Source organism: Nicotiana sylvestris, chromosome 7 (assembly GCF_000393655.2).
Source record: "Nicotiana sylvestris chromosome 7, ASM39365v2, whole genome shotgun sequence".
Taxonomy (NCBI): domain Eukaryota; kingdom Viridiplantae; phylum Streptophyta; class Magnoliopsida; order Solanales; family Solanaceae; genus Nicotiana; species Nicotiana sylvestris.
This window is the reverse complement of record NC_091063.1, coordinates 34,482,959-34,505,085: the sequence shown is the minus strand read 5'-3', so window position 1 is coordinate 34,505,085 and position 22,127 is coordinate 34,482,959. Positions and strand designations below refer to the sequence as shown.

The 22,127-nt window shown below is 41.9% G+C and overlaps 1 protein-coding gene across 1 annotated transcript; it reads left to right on the top strand.

Moving 5' to 3' along the window:
* Positions 1-17,752: 17,752 nt before the first annotated feature.
* Positions 17,753-19,116, top strand: LOC138872978 (uncharacterized). The gene is made up of 3 exons (XM_070151400.1): positions 17,753-17,906; positions 18,206-18,298; positions 18,419-19,116. The coding sequence occupies exons 1-3, from the start codon at positions 17,753-17,755 to the stop codon at positions 19,114-19,116; spliced, it is 945 nt and encodes a 314-aa protein (XP_070007501.1).
* Positions 19,117-22,127: the final 3,011 nt, after the last annotated feature.

The following is a 22,127-nucleotide window of genomic DNA, read 5'->3' as shown; positions in this document are numbered from 1 at the left end:
TTTTTTGACAGAGCAGCAAATTTCAAAGGATTTGGCATAGGAGCGGTCCTAGTATCAGAAACCGATCAGCATTATCCAGTGTCTACCAAACTCAGGTTCCCCGGCACCAACAATATGTCCGTGTATGAAGCCTACATCTTAGGGCTCAAGATGGCCTTTGACATGAACATTCAAGAGTTGCTAGTAATTGGAGATTCGGACTTGCTTATACATCAGGTCCGAGAAGAATGGGCAACTAAGAATTCCAAAATACTCCCTTATCTGCATCACGTACATGAGTTGAGAAAAAGGTTCACAAAGATAGAGTTCCAGCATGTTTCCAGAGTCTAGAATGAGTCTGCCGATGCATTGGCTACCCTATCATCCATGATACAGCATCCAGATTAGAACTTTATTGATCTTATTCCGATAAAGATCCATGATCAGCCAGTTTATTGTGCTCATGTTGAGGAAGAAGTAGACGAAAAGCCTTGGTTTCATGATATCAAGGAATATTTGACGAAAGGAGAATACCCAGAACTTGCAAATCCTACTCAGAAACATACACTTTATAGGTAGTCCAACAATTTCTTTCACAGTGGAGGAATCCTGTATAGGAAAACTCCTGATTTAGGATTGCTAAGATGTGTTGACGCAAAAGAAGCATCTAAACTACTAGAATAAATCCATGCTGAGACCTGCAGTCCACATATGAACGGTTTTGTCTTAGCCAAGAAGATACTCCGGGCTGGTTACTTTTGGATGACTATGAAGACAGACTGCATCCAGTATGTCCAAAAATGTCATCGCTTCCAGATACATGCAGACATGATCAAGGTACCCCCAAATATGCTTACTGCGACAAGCTCACCGTGGTCGTTCACTACTTGGGGAATGGATGTTATTGGACCAATCGAGCATGCCGCCTCCAACGAGCACAGGTTTATCCTAGTAGCAATTGATTATTTCACCAAATGGGTTGAAGCAGCATCTTACAGGGCAGTGACTAAGAAAGTCGTGGCGAATTTCGTCCGCGACCGTATCGTGTGTCGGTTCGAAATTCCAGAGTCAATCATTACTGATAATGGCTCCAACCTCAACAGTGATTTTATGAAATCCATGTGTGAAACCTTCAAGATCAAACCCAAGAATTCTACAACCTACAGACCTCAGATGAACGGAGTCGTAGAGGCCGCCAACAAGAATATCAAGAAGATACTAAGGAAAATGATAGAGAAGCATAAGCAGTGGCACAAGAAGCTATCATTTGCTTTATTAGGATACTGTACCACAGTCCGCACATCAACTGGGGAAACCCCCTACATGTTGGTTTATGGTACGGAAGCAGTCATTCCTGCCGAAGTAGAAATTCCCTCCCTAAGGATCATACAGGAAGCTGAGCTCGATGATGCAGAATGGGTGAAGAGTCATTGCGAATAGCTAGCTCTTATAGACGGAAAGAGAATGAATGTAGTTTGCCATGGTCAGCTTTATCATAACAGAATGTCCAAAGCATTCAACAAAAGAGTCAAGCAAAGACAATTCACACCAGGGCAGCTGGTATTAAAGAAGATTTTCCCACATCAAGATGAAGCCAAAGGGAATTCTCTCCCAACTGGCAAGGTCCGTACATGGTTCATCAGGTTCTAACAGGAGGAGCCCTCATACTTGCAGAAATGGACGGGGAAGTTTGGCCAAAGACGATCAATTCAGACGAAGTCAAACGATACTATGTGTAACCTTTATGCTTTCTTTTATGATGTAATTTGAACTACGCCTGACCTAATTCCCGTTTAAGAGGGGATACGTAGGCAGCCCTATGGGTTCGGTCACAATTCAATAAAATTTTCAATTCCCCCGCTATTGGAAACTGGGGAAGAATATTGAGGAGGACCCTTAAAATTCTGATGTCGATTCAGCCATTTATCATTAACAGCTATCAAAAGCAGTAGCCCAGTAAACTAGGGCAGAATTTTGAGAAGGACCCTCAAAATTTCGGAGCAAGAGAAGTTGCAATGTCTTGAACCACGTCGCAGTCGTCGGTTCATCTAAATCATGAATTGATAAGTTACTAAATCATGCATGTTTATTACTAAAATTTCCTTGTTTAGCAACGCTACCCTAGTGATATATACAGTATCGCCGGATCAAAGCCGAGCAGGTCAAGCAAAGCCAGCGGGGATACGAACTAACCTTTCCCCCTTTACAAACTCATGATTTTTTTAGGATGCAGGCACTTGAGTTGCAAAATCATCAAATATACTATACGCTCACTCACAAAGTTCAGGAATACAACTCTCTGAACCGTTGCACTTGCTCGCAATTGCTATCCGCACACAACAGTGTCCCCAGTAGACACAATATCGCCAGCAATCACGATACTGCAATCCGCTATCAGCTAAGAAACCTCTATTGCCATTTGCCATTTTTACTTCCTGCATAAGGCTACCATTCTGCCTTCCGAGGTTAAGCTCTACCTCCACCCGCATTTCCTGCATTGCATAAGGCTACCATTCTGCCTTCCGAGGTTAAGCTCTACCTCCATCTGCATTTCCTGCATTGCATAAGGCTACCATTCTGCCTTCCGAGACTAAGCTCTGTCTCCATCTGCATTCTCTGCATTGAATAAGCCTGCCATTCTGCCTTCCGAGACTAAGCTCTGTCTCCATCTGCATTCCCTGCAATGCATAAGGCTACCATTCTACCTTCCGAGACTAAGATTTGTCTCCATCTGCATTCCCTGCATTGCATAAGGCTACCATTTTGCCTTCCGAGACTAAGCTCTGTCTTCATCTGCATTCTCTACATTGCATAAAGCTACCATTCTGCCTTCCGAGGTTAAGCTCTACCTCCATCCGCATTCTCTGCATTGCATAAGGCTACCATTCTGCCTTCTGAGGTTAAGCTCTACTTCCATCTTGCATGGCTGAAATATCGCCACTTTATTTACATTCTGCATGGCTGAAAGATCACCACTTCATCTACATCTTGCATGGCTGAAATATCGCCACTTCATTTACATCTTGCATGGCTGAAATATCGCCACTTCATTTACATCTTGCATCGGCTGAAAGATCGCCACTTCATTTACATCTTGCATGGCCGAAATATCGCCACTTTATTTACATCTTGCATCGGCTGAAAGATCGCCACTTTATTTACATCTTGCATGGCTGAAATATCGCCACTTTATTTACATCTTGCATCGGTTGAAAGATCGCCACTTCATTTACATCTTGCATTGGCTGAAAGATCGCCACCTTCTGCATCTCATGGGCTGAAAGATTGCCAATCTATCCAAAGGCATTATTGTTCGGAGGCACCATTTTCATAGCCCGAGAACGCCATGCCATGGCCTGAGGACCCCTTTTATCTTTTGCATATCATTATTCAAAGGCATCATAGTTCGGAGGCATCATTCTCATAGCACGAGAGCATCATTTCATGGCCTGCAAATCCCTTATCATACGCTTCATGGCCCAGGACATCATTGTCTGAGGATGTCATCCTAACCGTCCAAAGACAACATTCATGGTCCGACGGGAACTTGCATTACGTTTAAATTTCCGCACAATATACACTTGTATTGCTTATTTGCAGGTAAACCGGCGAGCAACGGCCATCTCAGTAGGAGCAATCCCGCTCCAATTCCTGCATCCCTGTTAGACTTTAACCATCCATCCCAACTCAAATATCGCGTCCATCTTGAAAAATATCCATCGGCATATTCCGCCGACAGATCCTGAACTGCATATGGCCTGATTCCTGAAGACTAGGGATATGTAGGCAGCTCAAGAGCCAGAGCTCGGTCAAATTCTTCAAACCATTCCGTTCAGTCAAACTGGCCATCATATCTTTACCCGACAACTCTTTCATCCTTTCCGGGTAAAGAGGGGCAGTTGTTGATACCCAATTTTTTTCTGTATTTTTTATATGTAAAATGCCTTTCAAATAGCATTTATATGCATATATAAGTATACCATTTTTTTAAAAGATTTTTTAATCAATTTACTGCCCTATTTTATCAAGAAAAACCCAATAATTATCTCCAAAATTATCATTTTTGTAATTCATTTATTGGATTCTCATATTTATACTAAAATATAGCTAGTATGATTTTTGCACATTTTCACAAATTTATTTAGTAATTTTAAAGCCAAATTGCGTATAATTGCAATATTAGCCTATTTTAAGATTTAATTACGTTTATAATTACAAAATTGATTCCAGTATTTTTAATTTAATATATATATTATTAATTGATTTAGTACCTTTAATTTGTTTCCAGAAATCATTTTACTATTTTTTATAAAATAAATAAGGAAAAGTGGCTATTTAAATACTAGCGCTACTTATTTCAAATTTAGCTTAAATTCTACCCCAATTGAACCCCAACTCAATTCCTAAAATTACCCGACCCACAACCCATTTGAATGACCCACCCGGCTCCCCTTTTAATCCAGGCTGTTGATCAAAATGATCAACAGCCACATTTCGACCTTTCCTTTTTTAATTCACCAACCCCACTAACCCTAAGTCATTTTCACCTACCCGCCGCCTCTGAAACACTCCACTCTCTCAAACTCTCTCGAGTCTTCTCAGAACCCTAGCCGCCTCTTACCGCTTCCACCCTGAAAGCCACCGGAATCCTTGGCTTCCAGGGCCGTGGGAGTCTTATACCTACCTCCTTTTGCTCTTACACACCTGATCTATGAAGATTCAAGGCCTGAACTTGAAGGTTTGTACCCAGACCTTTGTCGATTCGAGGTTCCACGGCCATATCCGGCCTTGCTCCGGCATACCATGGTTGTTTGAGCCTGATCCTAACCTCTCCGACTCAGATCGATGACTTTTCAAAGCCTTTCTCATTTCTATGGTTCTTTTGAAACCCTAACCCTTCGAGGTTTTTTCGATTCCCTTAGATCTGTTCCAGATCCTTGCTTTCCTTAAGGTCTTAAATGTTTTCCTGGCTTTTCTTTCAAAAAACTACTTTCAAAATCTTTCTTTTCCAATCTAGGGTTTTCTGAAAGTATTTAAGTGTTTTCTAACTTTCTTTTTCCTTTTATGTGTATTTGCTTCTACTTGGTTCTTGTATTTTCTTCTACCATGTTCTTACGTGCTTCTTCTGCTATATTTTCCTATACAATGTTCTCGTATGCTTTTCTACTGTATGCTTTCTCTACTGTGTTCTTATATGTTTCTCCTACTATATTTTCTTACTAAGTTCTTAAGTTTCCTTGTTAAGTTCCTTTTACTGAGCTATGTTTAAAGTTTCTTCTAAAATTTCTTAGCATGCTTCTTCTACTGTTTTTATCAGTCTTCTCTATTATGTTTTGTATTAGCTTCTTCTACTCTATTTTTCTTTGAATTCTGCTACTATGTTCTGTGTGTTACTTGCTGTCATTGTTTTCTCATGAGTTTCTACTGTTGAAAGAAACATGCAAGAGGTTTCATAAAACTGAAACCTCTGAGCCTGTTTCAATTATTTGCCTTCTCATCTATGTACTTGATTTAAGGTGGAAACCCTAGAATTCGGGGGTTCTGCCAAGTTTGATTATGTGATTTAATTGAACTAGGGTTTTTATTTTAGAACCCCTAACTCTTTCAGACCAACTTTGAGTCTCTGAATAGAGTTTGGACATCCGTGTTTGCATATGATTCTGACCTTAGGCTAAACTCTTCTAAAACTCTTTCTTCACTGGATTTTTCTATTGATTTTTGCGATGGCACAACATTTTCTTTAAACTCAACGTGTTTGTGTGCTTATTATATGTGATGAATCTTCCTATAAAAAGGTTTTCAACTTGTGATTGATTCAAATTCCTTCTAAATAGGTCTGATTGATTCCCTTTCCATTGTTTGCTGATTTCCCTTAAGTTAAAAAACCTTTCCCATCTTTTTGACTCTGTTTATTCATACAAGAACCCTGACCTTTGATTTATTGGCTGTTAATTGATTTTCTTGCCTTGTTTGTGAAACCGCATATTTCAGAAATTCTATCCTTAAATAATCTTTATGTATTTACCCTTAATTGCATGTTGTGCACAAAGTTCTTATTGATCTTTCTTTCCTTAAATTGTTTTTACCCGTTTGAATCTAAATCCCTTAATTAAGGGAAGTCTTGTGTAATTGATTGACAATCAGTTCCTTGACTATTTTATTACCTTATTTCTTCATGATTTTCACACTATAAAAGCACGACCTTTTTCACAAAGAGGACATCAGAATCCTTCTGAACTCATACTCTCTCATAATAACTTTCTCTTCTTGTCTGCATTGTGGCTTGTTTACAAGACCTACTACTTTTCTTTGTTTGTTTCTTTTGAAACTGGTATATCCTGATTTAAGCTTCAGTACCACAACAATGTGTTTATTTATAGTCTTTGTATCCATGTCTACTTTACTGCTTTCTGTAGAGTTCAACATTTAAATTAGTATGCTTATGTCTTACTGCCTGTTTCTGCTATGAATCATCGCTCCCTATTTCCCTTTATGTGCTTTGAGTTTCAGTTTAAAATATGGCAATATGCAAGTTATTGTCTATGGATTGAACTTGATGCCTTAGATGTTCCTAACCTCTAAATAATGTGTTCTAACAGGCTTATGGGTGTGCCAGCATTTCCCATTGCTGGGTATGCCCACTAGCATGTCCTTGCCTCCTTACCACCTCCCCATTCCCTATACCCCTATGTGTATTAATGTAAATTGTTTCCCTTCCCCTTTCCCCTTTTTAGAATTCTGCACATGCACCCTCTCGTAATCTCTAAGTTTTGCCCCCCTCTTGTGAGCCTTGCCTTGGGACCTTGAGTTCCCTCTGAATTTGGACACATGAGGGCTGGCCCTTCCACACTGCACTATGTCTTCATCTATAATGCATTTGGGTGTGAGCACTGCCTGGAGTCCATATGAGGCTCTTAGGGAACCCTAACACATCTAAATGGGAGAAAGGCTTTGAAATAAGATCTCTTGGAGTTAGTTTACTTCATACTTCAGACAGGAAGTCTGAATCAGGTTCTCCTTGGTTATACTTTTTCTGATTGTATTTTTTCTTTACTTTACTCTTTCTCGGCTATAATAACTTTGTAATAAAACTCTTAGGGATGGCTAGTGAAAAGGGAGGGGTAACTATGTATGCAAAAGGGGTAGATAACCTGCCTATATGAGTTTATGAATTCCTGCATTCTCATATAAACACCATGTCTATAGGAATCTTGCATTCTCAAATAGATACCATGTCTCTAAGAATTTATGCATTCTAATGTCTAGATACCATGACTATAGGAATCTTGCATTCCCATATAGATACCATGCCTATATGTTATTTCTCAATTTCTGCATATCATATAGATATCCTGCCTATAGAATTTCTGAATTTTCTGCATATCATATAGATATCCTGCCTATAGGTTCTTTCTGAATCTTGCATATGCATTCCTCATTAGGCAAATATGTTTATAGGTCTTAAATAATCAACCGCAACTAGATATCATGTTCATAGGCTTTAAACGAAATTCAGCATCTAGATATCATGCCTATATGATTTCTGCATTTTTTACTATGTTTATAAAAGTGTCGAAAATCGACAACACATAGAAAGCATGCCTATAGTAGCTTTAATCGAATCTAAACCGCTTCACTCGCTTATAAGTCTAAAACCAGTAACAATGACGCATGCTCTTTTGTTAAAACTCGCCTTTCTTTAATAACAGACAATTTTTCTTAAATCAGTATGTATTCATGTTTACTTCATTGTTTGTGGAATCAGTAGATATCATGCCTATAAGGTCTTCTTCTATGACTTAGGCAAGCCATAGGGTGAAAGTTTATCAACTGAATCAAATTTTATATGCTACAACCATCAGGCAGGCCTGATTCGGGCTTCTTATCTGAACTATGTAATAAATCAGTCTGCCTCGATCCTTTAAGTTTAATCAGACCCTAAATAGTATGTGTAAGTCATGCTAACTACTTGCTTTTCTCTGCTTAAAGGAGGTCTGTTTGACCCTTTTCATTTGTTTATATGCTTCCCCATACTTGCCATATATGTTTTGTATGTCGCCTAAGTATTTTTACCTTTTTAAACCACAAGTAAGCCCAATATCCCTCCCTTTTAGGATTAGTAGTCCCCAATACCTCCGGGACTGATAGGATTGGGGCGGGTAATAACATGCAATAAGTAAATGACCATTCCACGCTTTAATACCTCAATGGGGTGGGAAAGGGTAGATATGGATATGATGACCACGCAATAATATCTCGTGTAGCCCCTCGTTGAGGAGTGATTACCAGATGTTGTATGGGGTGATCCATATTATTTACAAACCTAGGGCCCCTTTTCCTTTATTTATTTGTTTTGTTGTTTATTCTCAAATTTCGAACTATTTTCTTAAAAAAATCAACTTTTCTTTTAGTTCTTTTAACTTCACCTATTTTGTAACCATTACGTGAAAATCCCCTCTTGTTTGAAGTTCTTATTTGCCTATGTGTTATTTCTACCTAAAGTCACAATAATGGTTTGGCCGGGAACCACACTAGTGGATCTTGAGGGGTGCCTAATACCTTCCCCTTGGGATAATTTCAAGCCCTTACCCAATATCTGGTTGTTCAAATCAAACCTTTCTTAGTGTCCTAATGCACTTAAATCATTAAGTCGCGACTCTTCAATTCAAACCCAATTCTCGAAAGGGAACGAGTTGTCCTCCCAAATGTCATAAACCTGATTTCGCGAGAAAAAGGGGGCGCGACAACTACTGATCCCAAAAGCGGGGTATGAAAGAAAATAAATAAAGCTCAAAGGGGTAATAAAGGGTAAAGTTTTTAGATAGCAGAATAAAATACCTTCTTCATTCCAATCTTCAAAAACATGCCAAGTACAAACAAACACAGTTTAAACCAAATAAATCATACATAATATCTTTTGACTGCATCAGAATTGATAGCCATATCTACATATTTACCTTCTATATCTGTTAAATATAAAGCACCATTGGACAACACTCTCGTTACGATGAACGGCCCTTGCCAATTTGGGGCAAACTTGTCTTTTGCTTCAGCCTGATGTGGGAGGATGTGTTTCAATACTTGCTGGCGCACTTCAAATTTCTGGGGACGCACCTTCTTGTTGTATGCTCTTGCCATTCTCTTTTGATACAACTGGCCATAACACACTGCTGCCAGTCTTTTCTCGTCAATCAGACTCAATTGATCCAAACGGGTTTTGACCCACTCATCATCATCAATTTCAGCTTCAGCAACAATCCGAAGAGATGGAATTTCAACTTTCGCGGGTATCACTGCTTCAGTACCATATACCAACAAATAAGGAGTTGCGCCTACTGAAGTGTGAATAGTAGTGCGATAACCTAGCAGAGCAAAAGGCAACTTCTCATGCCATTACCTGGAACCTTGCACCATTTTCTGAAGTATCTTCTTCATGTTCTTATTGGCTGCCTCGACAGCTCCATTCGCCATGGGCGATACGGAGTGGAATTCCAATGCATAATTTTAAACTGTTGACATACTTCTTTCATCAGATGACTGTTAAGATTAGCACGATTATCTGTGATGATCACCTTTGGGATTCTAAACCGACAAATGATATTTGAATGAACAAAATCAACCACCATCTTCTTGGTTACAGATTTGAAAGTCTTAGCTTCAACCCACTTAGTGAAATAATCGATGGCCACCAGAATGAACCTGTGCCCGTTTGATGCCGCAAACTCAATTGGTCCAATGACATACATGCCTCAAGCAACAAAGGGCCACTGTGCGGACATTGTATGCAACTCAGATGGCGGAGAATGAATCAAGTCTTCGTGTACTTGGCATTTATGACACTTGCGCATAAAGCTAATGCAATCTCGTTCCATGGTGAGCCAATAATACCCTGCTTGAAGAATTTTCTTTACTAGAACATAACCACTCATATGTGGCCCGCAAATCCCGGAATGCACTTCTATCATGATAGTCGTGGCTTATTTAGCATCTATGCACCTCAGTAGCCCAAGATCTGGAGTTCTTTTGTACAAAACTCCCCCACTCAAGAAAAATCCACTAGCCAAATGCCGAATTGTTCTCTTTTGATCACCTGTGGCTTGTACCAGATATACCCCCATCCTGATATATTCCTTGATATCATGGAACGAAGGCTCACCATCAAGTTCTTCCTCGACCACATTACATTAGGCATGTTGATCACGAACTTGAATATGCTGAGGGTCGACATAAGCTTTGTCCGGATGGTGCAACATTGACTCCAAGGTAGCCAAAGCATCGGCAACCTCATTATGGATCCTTGGAATATGCCTGAATTCTATTGATCGAAACCATTGACAAAGATTATGCAAACATTGTCGATACTGTATGAGCTTTCAATCCCGTGACTCCCATTCTCCTTGAATCTAGTGCACCAAAAGGCCCGAGTCTCCCAAGACTAAGACTTCCTGGACTCCCATGGCTATAGCTAACCTCAATCCTAAAATGCATGCCTCGTAATCAGCCATGTTGTTGGACAATAGAAATGAAGTTGAGCCATAACAGGGTAGTGATGCCCTATTTCAGAAATAAGCATGTCCCTCATCCCAACACATTTCATGTTAGAGGCTCCATCAAAGAAAAGTTTCCAACCTACTCCACCTCGTCAATATGCATCACCTCTTCATCGGAAAAATAAGTTCTCAATGGTTTATACTCTTTGTCGACCGGGTTCTCGGCCAAATGATCAGCCAATGCTTGGGCTTTCATCGCGCTCCGAGTCACATAGATAATGTCAAACTCTGTGAGCAAAATCTGTCACTTCGCAAGTCTTCTTGTGGGCATAGGCTTCTGAAAGATATACTTTACCCAGGCGAGAAATGAGGTAAGTAGTGTAAGACAACAGATAATGCTTCAACTTCTGTGCCACCCAAGTCAGGGCGCAACATGTCCTTTCAAGGAGAGTGTACTTAACCTCATAGGATGTGAACTTCTTACTGAGATAATAGATTTCTTGCTCTCCTTCCTACCAGTGATGTCATGTTGACCCAATACACAGCCAAACGAATTGTCCAAGACTGTCAAATAAAGAATTAAAGGCCTCTTGGGTTTTGGCGGGACCAACACCGGTGGATTTGACAAGTACCCCTTGATCTTATCAAATGCCTCCTGGCACTCATCAGTCCATTTGACCGCAGCATCCTTCTTCAACAACTTAAAGATGGGCTCACAAGTTATCGTGAGTTGAGCAATAAACCTGGTGATGTAGTTTAAACGCCCGAGCAAACTCATCACCTCAGTCTTGTTCCTTGGAGGTGGTAATTCTTGGATAGCTTTGATTTTTGATAGGTCCAACTCAATGCCTCAATGACTGACTATGAATCCCAACAGTTTTCTGGATGGAACACCAAATGCGCACTTGGCAGGGTTAAGCTTAAGATTGTACCTACAGAGCCTTTGGAAAAACTTTCTCAAATCTTCGACATGGTCGGCCTATTTCTTTGACTTTACGATCACATCATCCATATAAACCTCAATCTCCTTGTGTATCATGTCATGGAAAATAGTAGTCATTGCCCTCATGTAAGTTGCCCCTACGTTTTTCAAACCAAATGGCATTACCCGGTAGTAATAAGTTCCTCATGGTGTGATAAACACTATCTTTTCTGCATCTTTTTTGTCCATCAAAATCTGGTGGTATCCCGCATAGCAATCACAAAAGAACCAATCTCATGCTTAGCATAGTTGTCAATCAGAATGTGGATATTTGACAACAGAAAATTATCCTTTAGACTTGCTTTGTTGAGATTACGGTAATCAACGCACACCCTGGTCTTGCCATCCTTCTTTGGCACTGGCACAACATTAGCTAACCAAGTAGGGTATAGCGTGACTCGAATGACCTTTGTGTTCAACTGCTTTGTGATCTCCTCCTTGATCTTCACACTCATATCAGTTTTGAACTTTCTCAACTTCTGCTTGATGGGAGGGAATGCCGGGTGAGTGGGTAATTTGTGAACCACCAAATCGGTGCTTAGACCCGGCATGTTGTCGTATGACCATGCAAAAAATCTTTATATTCAAACAGTGCTTTGACTATTTTCTCCCTGATTTGCGGTTCTAGGTGTGCACTTATCTTGGTTTCCCTGATGTTTATGGACCTCCTAAATTGATTGCTTCCGTTTCATTCAAATTAGGCTTGGGTTTCTCTTCAAAGTGACTTAGCTCTTTACTAATTTCCTCAAATACTTCCTCTTCATCATATTCTATTTCGTCATCATACTATATTTCATGGATTCTTATTTCAGAGTTAGATTGGATTTTAAGACTGGGCTGAAGATTCCTCATGCATGTCCTGTCATTGAAACCAGCATGAAAAGAACTGTACAAGGAAAGAAAAGAAAATGACACTATTAGGAGTAATAGAAAAGGGAAATTTCATTTCATTAAAATAAAGGATAGAAGGGTTTGTACATCAAGATAGATGGAAAATAAAATCTGAATTACAACCCTGGAATAATCTAGATAAACTAAAAGGAAAATAAAGCAAACTCCAAAACTTCTTCCGGGTAGGGAGAGGAGTGGCATCCCAATTGTTAATCTTCACTTTTGGCCCAACAAATTGGACATCCACTTTGCTGGAACCTTCCCCAGTTTCTACCGTGTTCACCTCATCAAGCAGACTCTGGAAACTTTTAACCAATTCCTCATCAAAATCAACCACCGGCTTTGGCACTGTTGTCACTGGACGTTTTACCATCCTTGCCTTGATGAAAGACCTAGAGAGACGTGGGACTGGCTTAGGGAGCGACCATGCCTTCTTTTTTCAGCTTTCAAGCCTTCTTCACATCATCCCCAGTAGGCTTGAACCCCAGACCAAATTTACCCAGATTTTTACACAAGGACACTGGCTACACAATGCCTTGTAGAGATGCACCCAGACCTTTGCCTAACATAAAACAATTTTTCAACATCTCGGTCGCTACCATGATGATTACAGATGCTAACTTTGGGCCCAAGATGTATTCCCCTTCTGGAACCTTTCAACTGATCCGTCTCAGACACTTGATAGACCCACGACCCCTTATGCTCTTCAGCTTCAATAAACGGGATGGAGGTATCATTGAAAGCACATAAATTCTCATCCTCATGCACGACAATTTCTTGTCTATCCCATTCGAACTTCACCATTTGGTGTAAAGAAGACGGAACCGCCTTGGCAACATGTATCCAAGGCCTACCCAACAGCAAATTGTGAGAAACAGCCACATCCAACACCTGGAACTCCATAGTAAATTCCACTGGTCCTATTGTCAACTCGAGCACGATGTCGCCAATAGAGTCTTTTCCTTCTCCATAAAAACCTCAGACGCATATGATGTTTTTGTGAATCCTCTTATCATCAACTTTTAACTTGTTCAGAGTTGACATAGGGCAAATGTTTGCACTGGAACCATTGTCAACTAACACCCTTGTGACAACAGAATCTTCGCATTTCACTGTGAGATAGAGGGCTCGATTGTGTTTTGTACCCTCTAGAGGCAAATCATCATCAGAGAATGTGATTCGGTTAGACTCAAATATCTTATTAGCAATCTTCTCCAGATGGTTCACAGTGATTTTGTCGGGTACATGAGCTTCGTTCAGAATCTTCATCAGGGCCCGGCGATGCTCATCTGAATAGATCAACAATGATAACAAGGAAATCTAAGCAGGAGTCTTTCTCAACTATTCTATGATGGAGTAATCTTGTACCTTTATTTTTCTCAAAAACTCCTCCGCTTCTTCTTCAGTGATCGGCTTTTTCACTAGAACTATATTGTCTCTGTGTATTTTAGCTTTCCTTAACTCTTCTGGGGCAAAGCATCTCCCCGAATGAGTTAATCCCTAGGCCTCATTAACTTCTTCTTTAACTTCCTTCCCCTTATAGGTCATTATCACTCGCTCATAGCTCCATGGAACAGTCTTGGTGTCAGCCATCTGTAGCTGAGTCACAGGTTTGATAATGATGGGGTCTGTGTGAGCACCCTTCACAATTATGACTGGTTTACTTGCGACCCCCAACACGATTACCTTTGGTTTTTCTTGTTTTGTTATAACATCACATAAGGACCTCTTTTCAACTACCACAATTGGCTTATCATTTGGCATACTCAACTTGTCCGTCGATTCTTCAACTATCAGAGAGGTTGCTTTTGTGACAACCGGTCCTTGACTGACTTACTTTCACTAGACCGGATCATCATGACAGATTGTGAAGGCTTCTTGGGCTTCCCATCTTTGTGCACTATCTCAATCATGTGCATTTTAGCATGGGCCGGCAATGGGTTCTGGTTGATATTGGGTGCTTCTGGGCTCTAGACTACGATCTGGTTCGTATCAATGAGCTCTTGAATGGCGTTCTTCAGATGCCAATATTTTTCTATGTCGTGCCCCGGAGTATCAGAACAATATGCATACTTGAGAGAATAATCTAGGTTCTTTGGAGGGGGGTTCCATAGTTTTGACTCAATTGTCCTCCGAACATCCAACTACTTCAATCTTTGAAATAAGCTGGTATAAGATTCCCCAAGCGGGGTGAAGGTTTTCTTCTGTTGCAATCTTTCATTCCTGAATTCTGGCTTGGCTTGAAAATTTGGACTAGTGGGGTTTCGGTATGTTTGTGGTGGTGGGTAGGGGTTTCGTGGAGCTGGTGCACGCCATTGCGGGTGAGAAGGGGGTTGAGCATATGACTGTGCATGATGGACGTTATATTGGGGTGGCTTGACCGAGTATTGAGGCTCTGGTGGTGGGAAGTAGTGCTGGGGTGGACTATATGGAGTTGGGGTATAGGCTTGAAGCTAGGGTGGAGGTTGGGTGTAATGGGTAGGGGAATCCTCTGGTCCATGCCATGATACTAAAATGACCATAGCGACATCCTCTTTCTTCTTTTTCCCAAGCACGCCTATGGTGCCATTCTGGATTGCCTGCGTAGTTGCTTTGATGGTGGAATAGCTCATGATCTTACTTGATTTGAGCCCTTCCTCTACCATTCCTCCCATTTTTACTACCTCGTTGAAGGACTTACCTATGGACGAAATGAGATGACCAAAGTAAGTAGGCTCCAAGGCCTGAAGAAAGTATTCCACCATTTTGTTCTCCTCCATTAGAGGGTTAACCCTTGTGGCCTGTTCTCTCCAGCGGAATCCGTATTCCCTGAAACTTTCACTAGGCTTCTTCTCAATCTTAGTCAAAGAAAAACGATCTGGAATAATCTTGATGTTGTATTGGAAATGATGAGCAAATGCTTGGGCCAAATCATCCCTAGTATACCATCTGCTGTGATCCTGACGAGTGTACCACTCCAATGTCGTGTCAGTCAGACTTTGGGTAAAGTATGTCATTAACAGCTCATCTTTCCCACCGGCTCTTCTCATTTTACTACAGAATCCCCTTAAGTGGGCCACGAGATCTCCGTGCCTATCATACAAATCAAATTTTGGCATTTTGAACCCAACAAGTAGTTGTACATCAGGGAACAAACACAAATCTTTGTAGGCTACACTTACTTGACCTCCCAACCCTTGCATGTTTCTGAGCGATTGTTCTAGGCTTCTCACCTTCCTAAACATCTCTTCTTGTTTCGGGTTTTTAGGTGGTTTCTTAGTCTCAAAAGGGAGATCGAAATGAGGAGTGTATGAGTAACGATCTGGGGCCTTGAAAGTAGGCTCTGGGGGGTAGTACTGATTATCTTGGGTCTGGAATAATGGCTCACTAGAAGATCGATAGAGTGTATCTAGTGGAGGTGCTACAAAAATAGGGGTATCTGGTGGAGGAAGGTACGGGGTTGTTTTGGTTAGTGGAGCTTGTATGGTTTGAGAGGTGGTATCATGGCAGTAGTGGTATGGGGTGAAGTTTGGTGCATGTTGTGGGGATGAATCTATAGTGGGAGGTTTTTGAGACTGAGCTAACGGTGGGATGAAGACAGGGTTGGCGGGGTATGATGGTGGGGGATGCCCTTTCATCCGTGCCTGGTACATCTCTGCCATTTGGTTGATCAAGTTCTCATTACTGGTGTGATTCTCTATCTTATAATCCCCTCAGCATGTCCCCCTCCCGATATTTCCTGTCTATCTTTTACCTGCCATTATTTTGTACATATACTGTTAAATTGCACATGTTTATTATGTAGGTGTCTTGTCATAGCCTCTTCACTACTTCGTCGACGATAGGCTCGACACTTACCATTTACATGGGGTTGGTTGTACTAATACTACACTGCACTTTTGTATAGATTTTGGTACTGGTTTGAGCTGATCATGAGGTTAGCCACTGGATTAATTGATCGGAGACCTAAGGTTGATCTGCTGGCATCCGCAAACCTTGGAGCCTCTCCCTAATCTTAATGTTTTACTATTTCTTTCCTTCAGAATAGTGTATTTCCTTTCAGACTCTGTTTGTAGTGAATCATAGTGGCTCATGAATTGTGACTCCAGATCCGGGTGGTAGTAACTATTGAAGTTTTTATAATATCCCAAAATCTGTATTTAGCTTCTGTCTAGCTTAATTAAGTCTATTATTAAAAATTTGCTAAATTTGATTTCTGAATTTTCTAACGTCAGCTTTCCTAGAAATTGAAATGTTAAGCATCATCATGGTCCCGAAGGTGGGAATTTTAGGTCGTGACAAGTTGGTATCAGAACACTAGGTTTCCTAGGTCTCACAATTCATGAGCAGGCTTAGTAGAGTCTAGAGGATCGGTACGGAGACGTCTATACTTATCTTCCAGAGGCTATGAAATTTAGGAACAAATATCACTTTTATTCTTCTCTATCACGCGATTTTGTTCTCTAATTTCTAATTGAAATCTTCTACTCTTAATCTCTTGCAGATGGCGAGAACATGTACTGCATCTTTAGCTGAGCAGCAGCCATAGGCTCCAGTGTCAGCTTCTATGAGGGGTAGAGATCGAGGCCGAGGCCATGCCAGAAGTCGAGGCAGCGGCAGGGCTCAACCTAAAGCTTGAGCAGCAGCACCAGCAGCGGAGCCTCTAGTGGAGTTTGATGAGGAGGTTCCAGCCCAGACTGTTCCAGTAGGACCAGCTCAGGTCTTGGAAGGGTTCATCGCCACCCTAGTACTTCAGGATGCTTTGTTCTTCTTAGTGAGCCTCATGGAGAATGTGGTACACCGGCACATTTCCTATGGCACCAGCCGTCTCTCAAGCTGGAGGAGGAGCACAGACTCCCGCTACTCGCACTTCAGAGCAGATGACTCCCAGTTTCAAACCCCAGCTGCCCAGCCAGTTGGGATAGTTTAGTCGGGTGTTGTGGCATAGGCCGGTGATGGATCAGCTATGTCTTCTGAGGCTTTATGGAGGTTGGATATGTTTACTTCTCTTTCCAGTTCACTTCAGTGGTGCATCTTCAGAGGACCCCCAGGACTATCTTGACACCTGTCATAAGGTGCTACGGAACATGGGCATAGGGGAGACCCATGTCGATTTCGTTGCATTTCAGTTGTCTGGTTCCGCCAAGAAAATAGTTGAGGGATTATGTGTTAACTAGGCCAGCTAGGTCGCCTGCTCTTACTTGGGACCAGTTCTCTCAGCTATCTCTCAAGAAGTTCCTTCTTCTCACATTGAGGAGGCCTATCGGAGGTAGTTCAAGCATCTTCAGCAGCGCTCTATGTATGTCACTCAGTACGAGACCCAATTTGTGGATTTGGCTTGTCATGTTATTCTTCTACTTCCTACAGAGAGAGAGAGAGAGAGAGGAGGAGGAGGTTTATTGGGGGACTTGCTCAGCCTATAAGGTTGAAGATGGCCAAGGAGACTGGGAGTAATATTTCTTTTCAGACGGCTGCCAATATTGCCAGGCGAGTCGAGATAGTTCTAGCTCAAGGGAGTGGTCAAGGGTCTGACAAGAGACCTTGTCATTCTGGTGGATACAGTGGTTCCTCATTTGGAGGCAGGGGTACTTTTGGTAGAGGCCATTCTTCCAGGCCATTTCATTCAGAACTCCAAGCATCCCACGGTGCTTCGGGTGGTCGTGGCCCTCATATGCATTATTTCGACTAGCTAGCCTACAGTGCACCTCCGCTCTAGAGTTTTTAGAGTGGTTAATCAGGCTAATAAGGTCAGTTTTAGGGTCAGTAGTCATAGCAGCCGGGGTCTTGCTATACTTATAGTGATCCGAGGCACATTGCTAGATTTTGCCCTCGAGCATCGAGCAATTCTCAATATCATGTTCTCATGTCATGGCTATGGTACCAGGTGCTTCACCGCTCGCTCAGCCATCTATGGGTAGGGGTCAGGAAGCTAGAGGTGGAGTTCAGGCCATTAGAGGTGCAGATCAGGCTGCTAGAGGTAGAGGCCAGCCAGCCAGCGCCCGTCCTCGAGATGTAGTTCAGAGTGGTGGTGCCCAGACCTAATGCTATGCCTTTCCAGTCATGCCTAAGGCTGATTCATCTGATGCGGTTATCACAGGTACGATTTCAGTTTGCAGTAGAGATGCCTCAGTTCTATTTGATCCAGGTTCTATTTATTCCTACATGTCATCCTATTTTGCTTCATATTTGGTTGTGCCTCATGATTTTTTGAGTGCTCTTATGTATTTTTCCACACCTGTGGGAGATGCTATCATTGTAGATCATGTTTATCATTCGTGTGTTTTTACCATTGGGAGTCTTAAGACTTGTGTAGATCTCCTACTTCTCGATATGGTTGATTTTGATGTCATTTTGGGTATGGATTGGTTATCACCTTATCATGCTATATTGGATTGTCACGCCAAGATGGTGATCTTAACCTTGCCGGGGTTGCCTCGATTAGAGTGGAGAGGGACTCCTAACCATTCTACCAATAGGGTTATCTCTTATGTGAAGGCTCGACATATGGTCGAGAATGGGTGTTTATCTTATTTGGCTTATATCTGCGATTCTAGTGCAGAGGTTCCTTCTATGGATTCAGTACCGGTTGTTCGTGAGTTTCTAGAGGTATTTCATGCAAACCTGTCGGGGATGCCACCTGACAGATATATCGACTTCTGTATTGATTTGGCTCCGGGCACTCAGCCTATTTCCATTCTGCCATACCATATGGCCCCGCCAGAGTTGAAAGAATTGAAGGAGCAGTTGCAAGAGTTGCTTGATAATGGCTTTATTAGACCTAGTGTCTCTCATTAGGGTGCGCCCGTGTTGTTTGTGAAGAAGAAGGATGGATCAATGCAAATGTGCATAGATTATCAGCAGTTGAACAAAGTCACTATCAAGAACAAGTACCCATTGCCAAGGATTGATGACTTATTTGATCAGCTTCAGGGTGCCAAGGTGTTTTCAAAGATCGATTTGAGGTCTTGATAACATTAGCTGAGGATTCAGGCATCCGATATCCCTAAGATAGCTTTTCGAACTTGGGTATGGCATTATGACTTTCTAGTGATGTCATTTGGGTTGATAAATGCCCCGGCAGTATTTACGGATTTGATGAACCGGGTGTTCAAGCCCTATTTTGATTCCTTTGTGATTGTGTTTATTGATGATATCTTGATCTATTCCCGTATTGAGAGGAGCATGAGCAACATTTTCGGATCGTTCTTCAGACTTTGAGAGACGGTCAGTTATATGTTAAGTTTTCAAGATGCGAGTTTTGGTTGAGCTCAGACGCTTTCTTGGGGCATGTTGTGTCGGCAGAGGGTATTTAGGTGGATCCTAAGAAGATTGAGGCAGTTAAGAATTGGCCAGACTCACTTCAACTATAGAGTTCCTGAGTTTCTTGGGATTGGAAGGTTACTACCGTCAGTTTCTTGGGATGGGCAGCCTTGCGTTCATTCCAGTTGGTGAGAGACCGCTTGCATTAGATGTTCATGCCTTGGCCAATCAGTTCGTGAGGTTGGATGTTTCTGAGCCCAGTCGAGTTTTAGCTTGCACCATTGGCTGGTCTTTATGATGACCCTTGGCTGGTGTTTTTGAGCACACCAGGTAACGACAGTATGATGACCCTCATTTGCTTGTCCTTAGGGACACAGTGTGGCACGGAGATGCCAAGCTGGTTACGATTGGAGATGATGGGGTTTTGAGGATGCATGGTCGTGTTTGTATACCTAATGTGGATGGACTTCATGAGTTGATTCTAGAGGAGGCTCATAGTTCCCAGTATTCTATTCATCCCGGCGCCGCCAAGATGTATCAAGACTTGCAGCAGCATTATTGGTGGAAGAGGATGAAGAAGGATATAGTTGCATATGTAGCTCGGTGTCTAACTTGTCAGCAAGTAAAGTACGAGCATCAGAGACTTGGTGGTTTGCTTCGCAAGATAGAGATTCCTTAGCGGAAGTGGGAGCGTATCACTATGGATTTCATTGTTGAACTCCCATGGACTCAGAGGAAGTTTGATGCGGTTTGGTTCATTGTGGACAGGCTAACCAAGTCAGCGCATTTCATTCTTGTGGCAGTTTCATATTCTTCAGAGCGTTTGGCTGAGATTTACATCCGCGAGATCATTCGTCTTCACGGTGTGCCTGTATCTATCATTTCTGATCGAGGTACACAGTTCTCCTCGCATTTCTAGAGGGCAGTACAGCGTAAGTTGGGCACGCAGGTTGAGTTTAGCACATCATTTCATCCTCAGACAGACAGACAGTCTGGGCGCACTATTTAGATATTGGAGGATATGCTTCACGCTTGTGTTATTGACTTCGGAGGCTCTTGGGATAAGTTCTTGCCACTTGCGGAGTTTTCTTACAACAACAGTTATCAGTCGAGCATCCAAATGGCTCCCTATGAAGCAGTATATGGTAGACAGTGTCGATTGCCAGTTGAATGGTTTGAGCCGGAAGAGGCTCGGTTATTGGGTACAACAGATTTGGTACAGGATGCTTTGGATAAGGTCAAAATCATTCAAGATAGAATTCGCACAGCTTAGTCCAGGAAGAAGAGTTATGCCGACCATAAGTTCCGTGATGTTGCGTTCATGGTCGGAGAGAGAGCGTTGCTCTGTGTGTCATCCATGAAGGGTGTAATAAGGTTTGGAAAGAAGGGCAAGTTGAGCCCTAGATACATCGGACCTTTTGAGATTTTTCAGAGAGTGGGCGAGGTAGCTTACAGGCTCGCATTGCCACCTAGTCTGTCCAGTTGGATAAGGATTTGACCTAAGAGGAGGAGCCGGTGGCTATTCTAGCTCGGCAGTTTCTTCAGTTGAGATCGAAGAGTTATCCTTTAGTTCGAGTGCAGTGGAGGGGTCATCCTGTCGAGGCAGCTACTTGGGAGTCTGAATTGAACATGTGGAGTAGATATCCCCACCTTTTCACCAGCCCAGGTACTTTTCTATGACCGTTAAAGGACGAACGGTTGTTTTATAGGTGGAGAATGTGATGACCCTATAGGTCATCTTATGTTTTCAAACCAAATTCTGTGTTTTGAGGCCTTAAAAACCTCATTTTAGTCCTCCTCGATTTGCATGCACAGTCTGACGTGTTTTCGAAAATCTTTTATGTTAAAAATTGATAAAGATAAGAATTTTTGCTGAAAAACTTCATTTGAGTTCACTTCGATCAACATTTTGCACAAACAAACCCGGATTCGTATTTTGACAGTCTCGGTGGGTCCGTATCATGATTTGGGACTTGGGCGTATGCCCAGAATAAAATTCGGAAGTTCCTAGTCCAAGATATCAGAAGGTATAGATCCAATACCATATTTATGACTTTTTTGTGAAATTTGGTGAGAACTGAGTTGATTTGACGTGATTCAGACGTCCGGTTGTAAATATAGAAGTTTCAAAGTTTTCTTGAAAATTTCATTTGATTTGGCGGTCAATTTGTAGTTCTAGGTGTTATTTTGGTGATTTGATCGCCCGAGCAAGTTCCTATGATGTTTTTAGACTTGTGTGCACTTTTGGTTTGGAGCTCCGAGGGATCGGGTGAGTTTCGGATATGCCAGAGAGTGAAATTGGACTTAGAACATTTGCTGGTGTCTGCAATTTCTGGGAACTGGCCTCTGATCTCATATTTGCGAGATCAGAGTTTGCATTTGCGAACTTGTCAGTCTCACATTTGCGAGATACTCATCGCAAATGCGAAGAGTAGTTGGGACACCTTATGTTCGCATTTGCGATGGGGACTGGGAGGGCGCATTCTTGGCATTTGCAATCACTGGATCGCATTTGCGATCAACCAGTTTGCATTTGCAAACTTTTC

Excerpts from the sequence above, each read along its gene's own strand:
- LOC138872978 (XM_070151400.1), top strand. The coding sequence starts at position 17,753 with ATGGCCAAGGAGACTGGGAGTAATATTTCTTTTCAGACGGCTGCCAAT. Across the intron at positions 17,907-18,205 it reads TTCCTCATTTGGAGGCAGGG|GTGCTTCACCGCTCGCTCAG; the intron begins GTACTTTTGGTA and ends CTATGGTACCAG. Across the intron at positions 18,299-18,418 it reads TGCAGATCAGGCTGCTAGAG|GTACGATTTCAGTTTGCAGT; the intron begins GTAGAGGCCAGC and ends CGGTTATCACAG.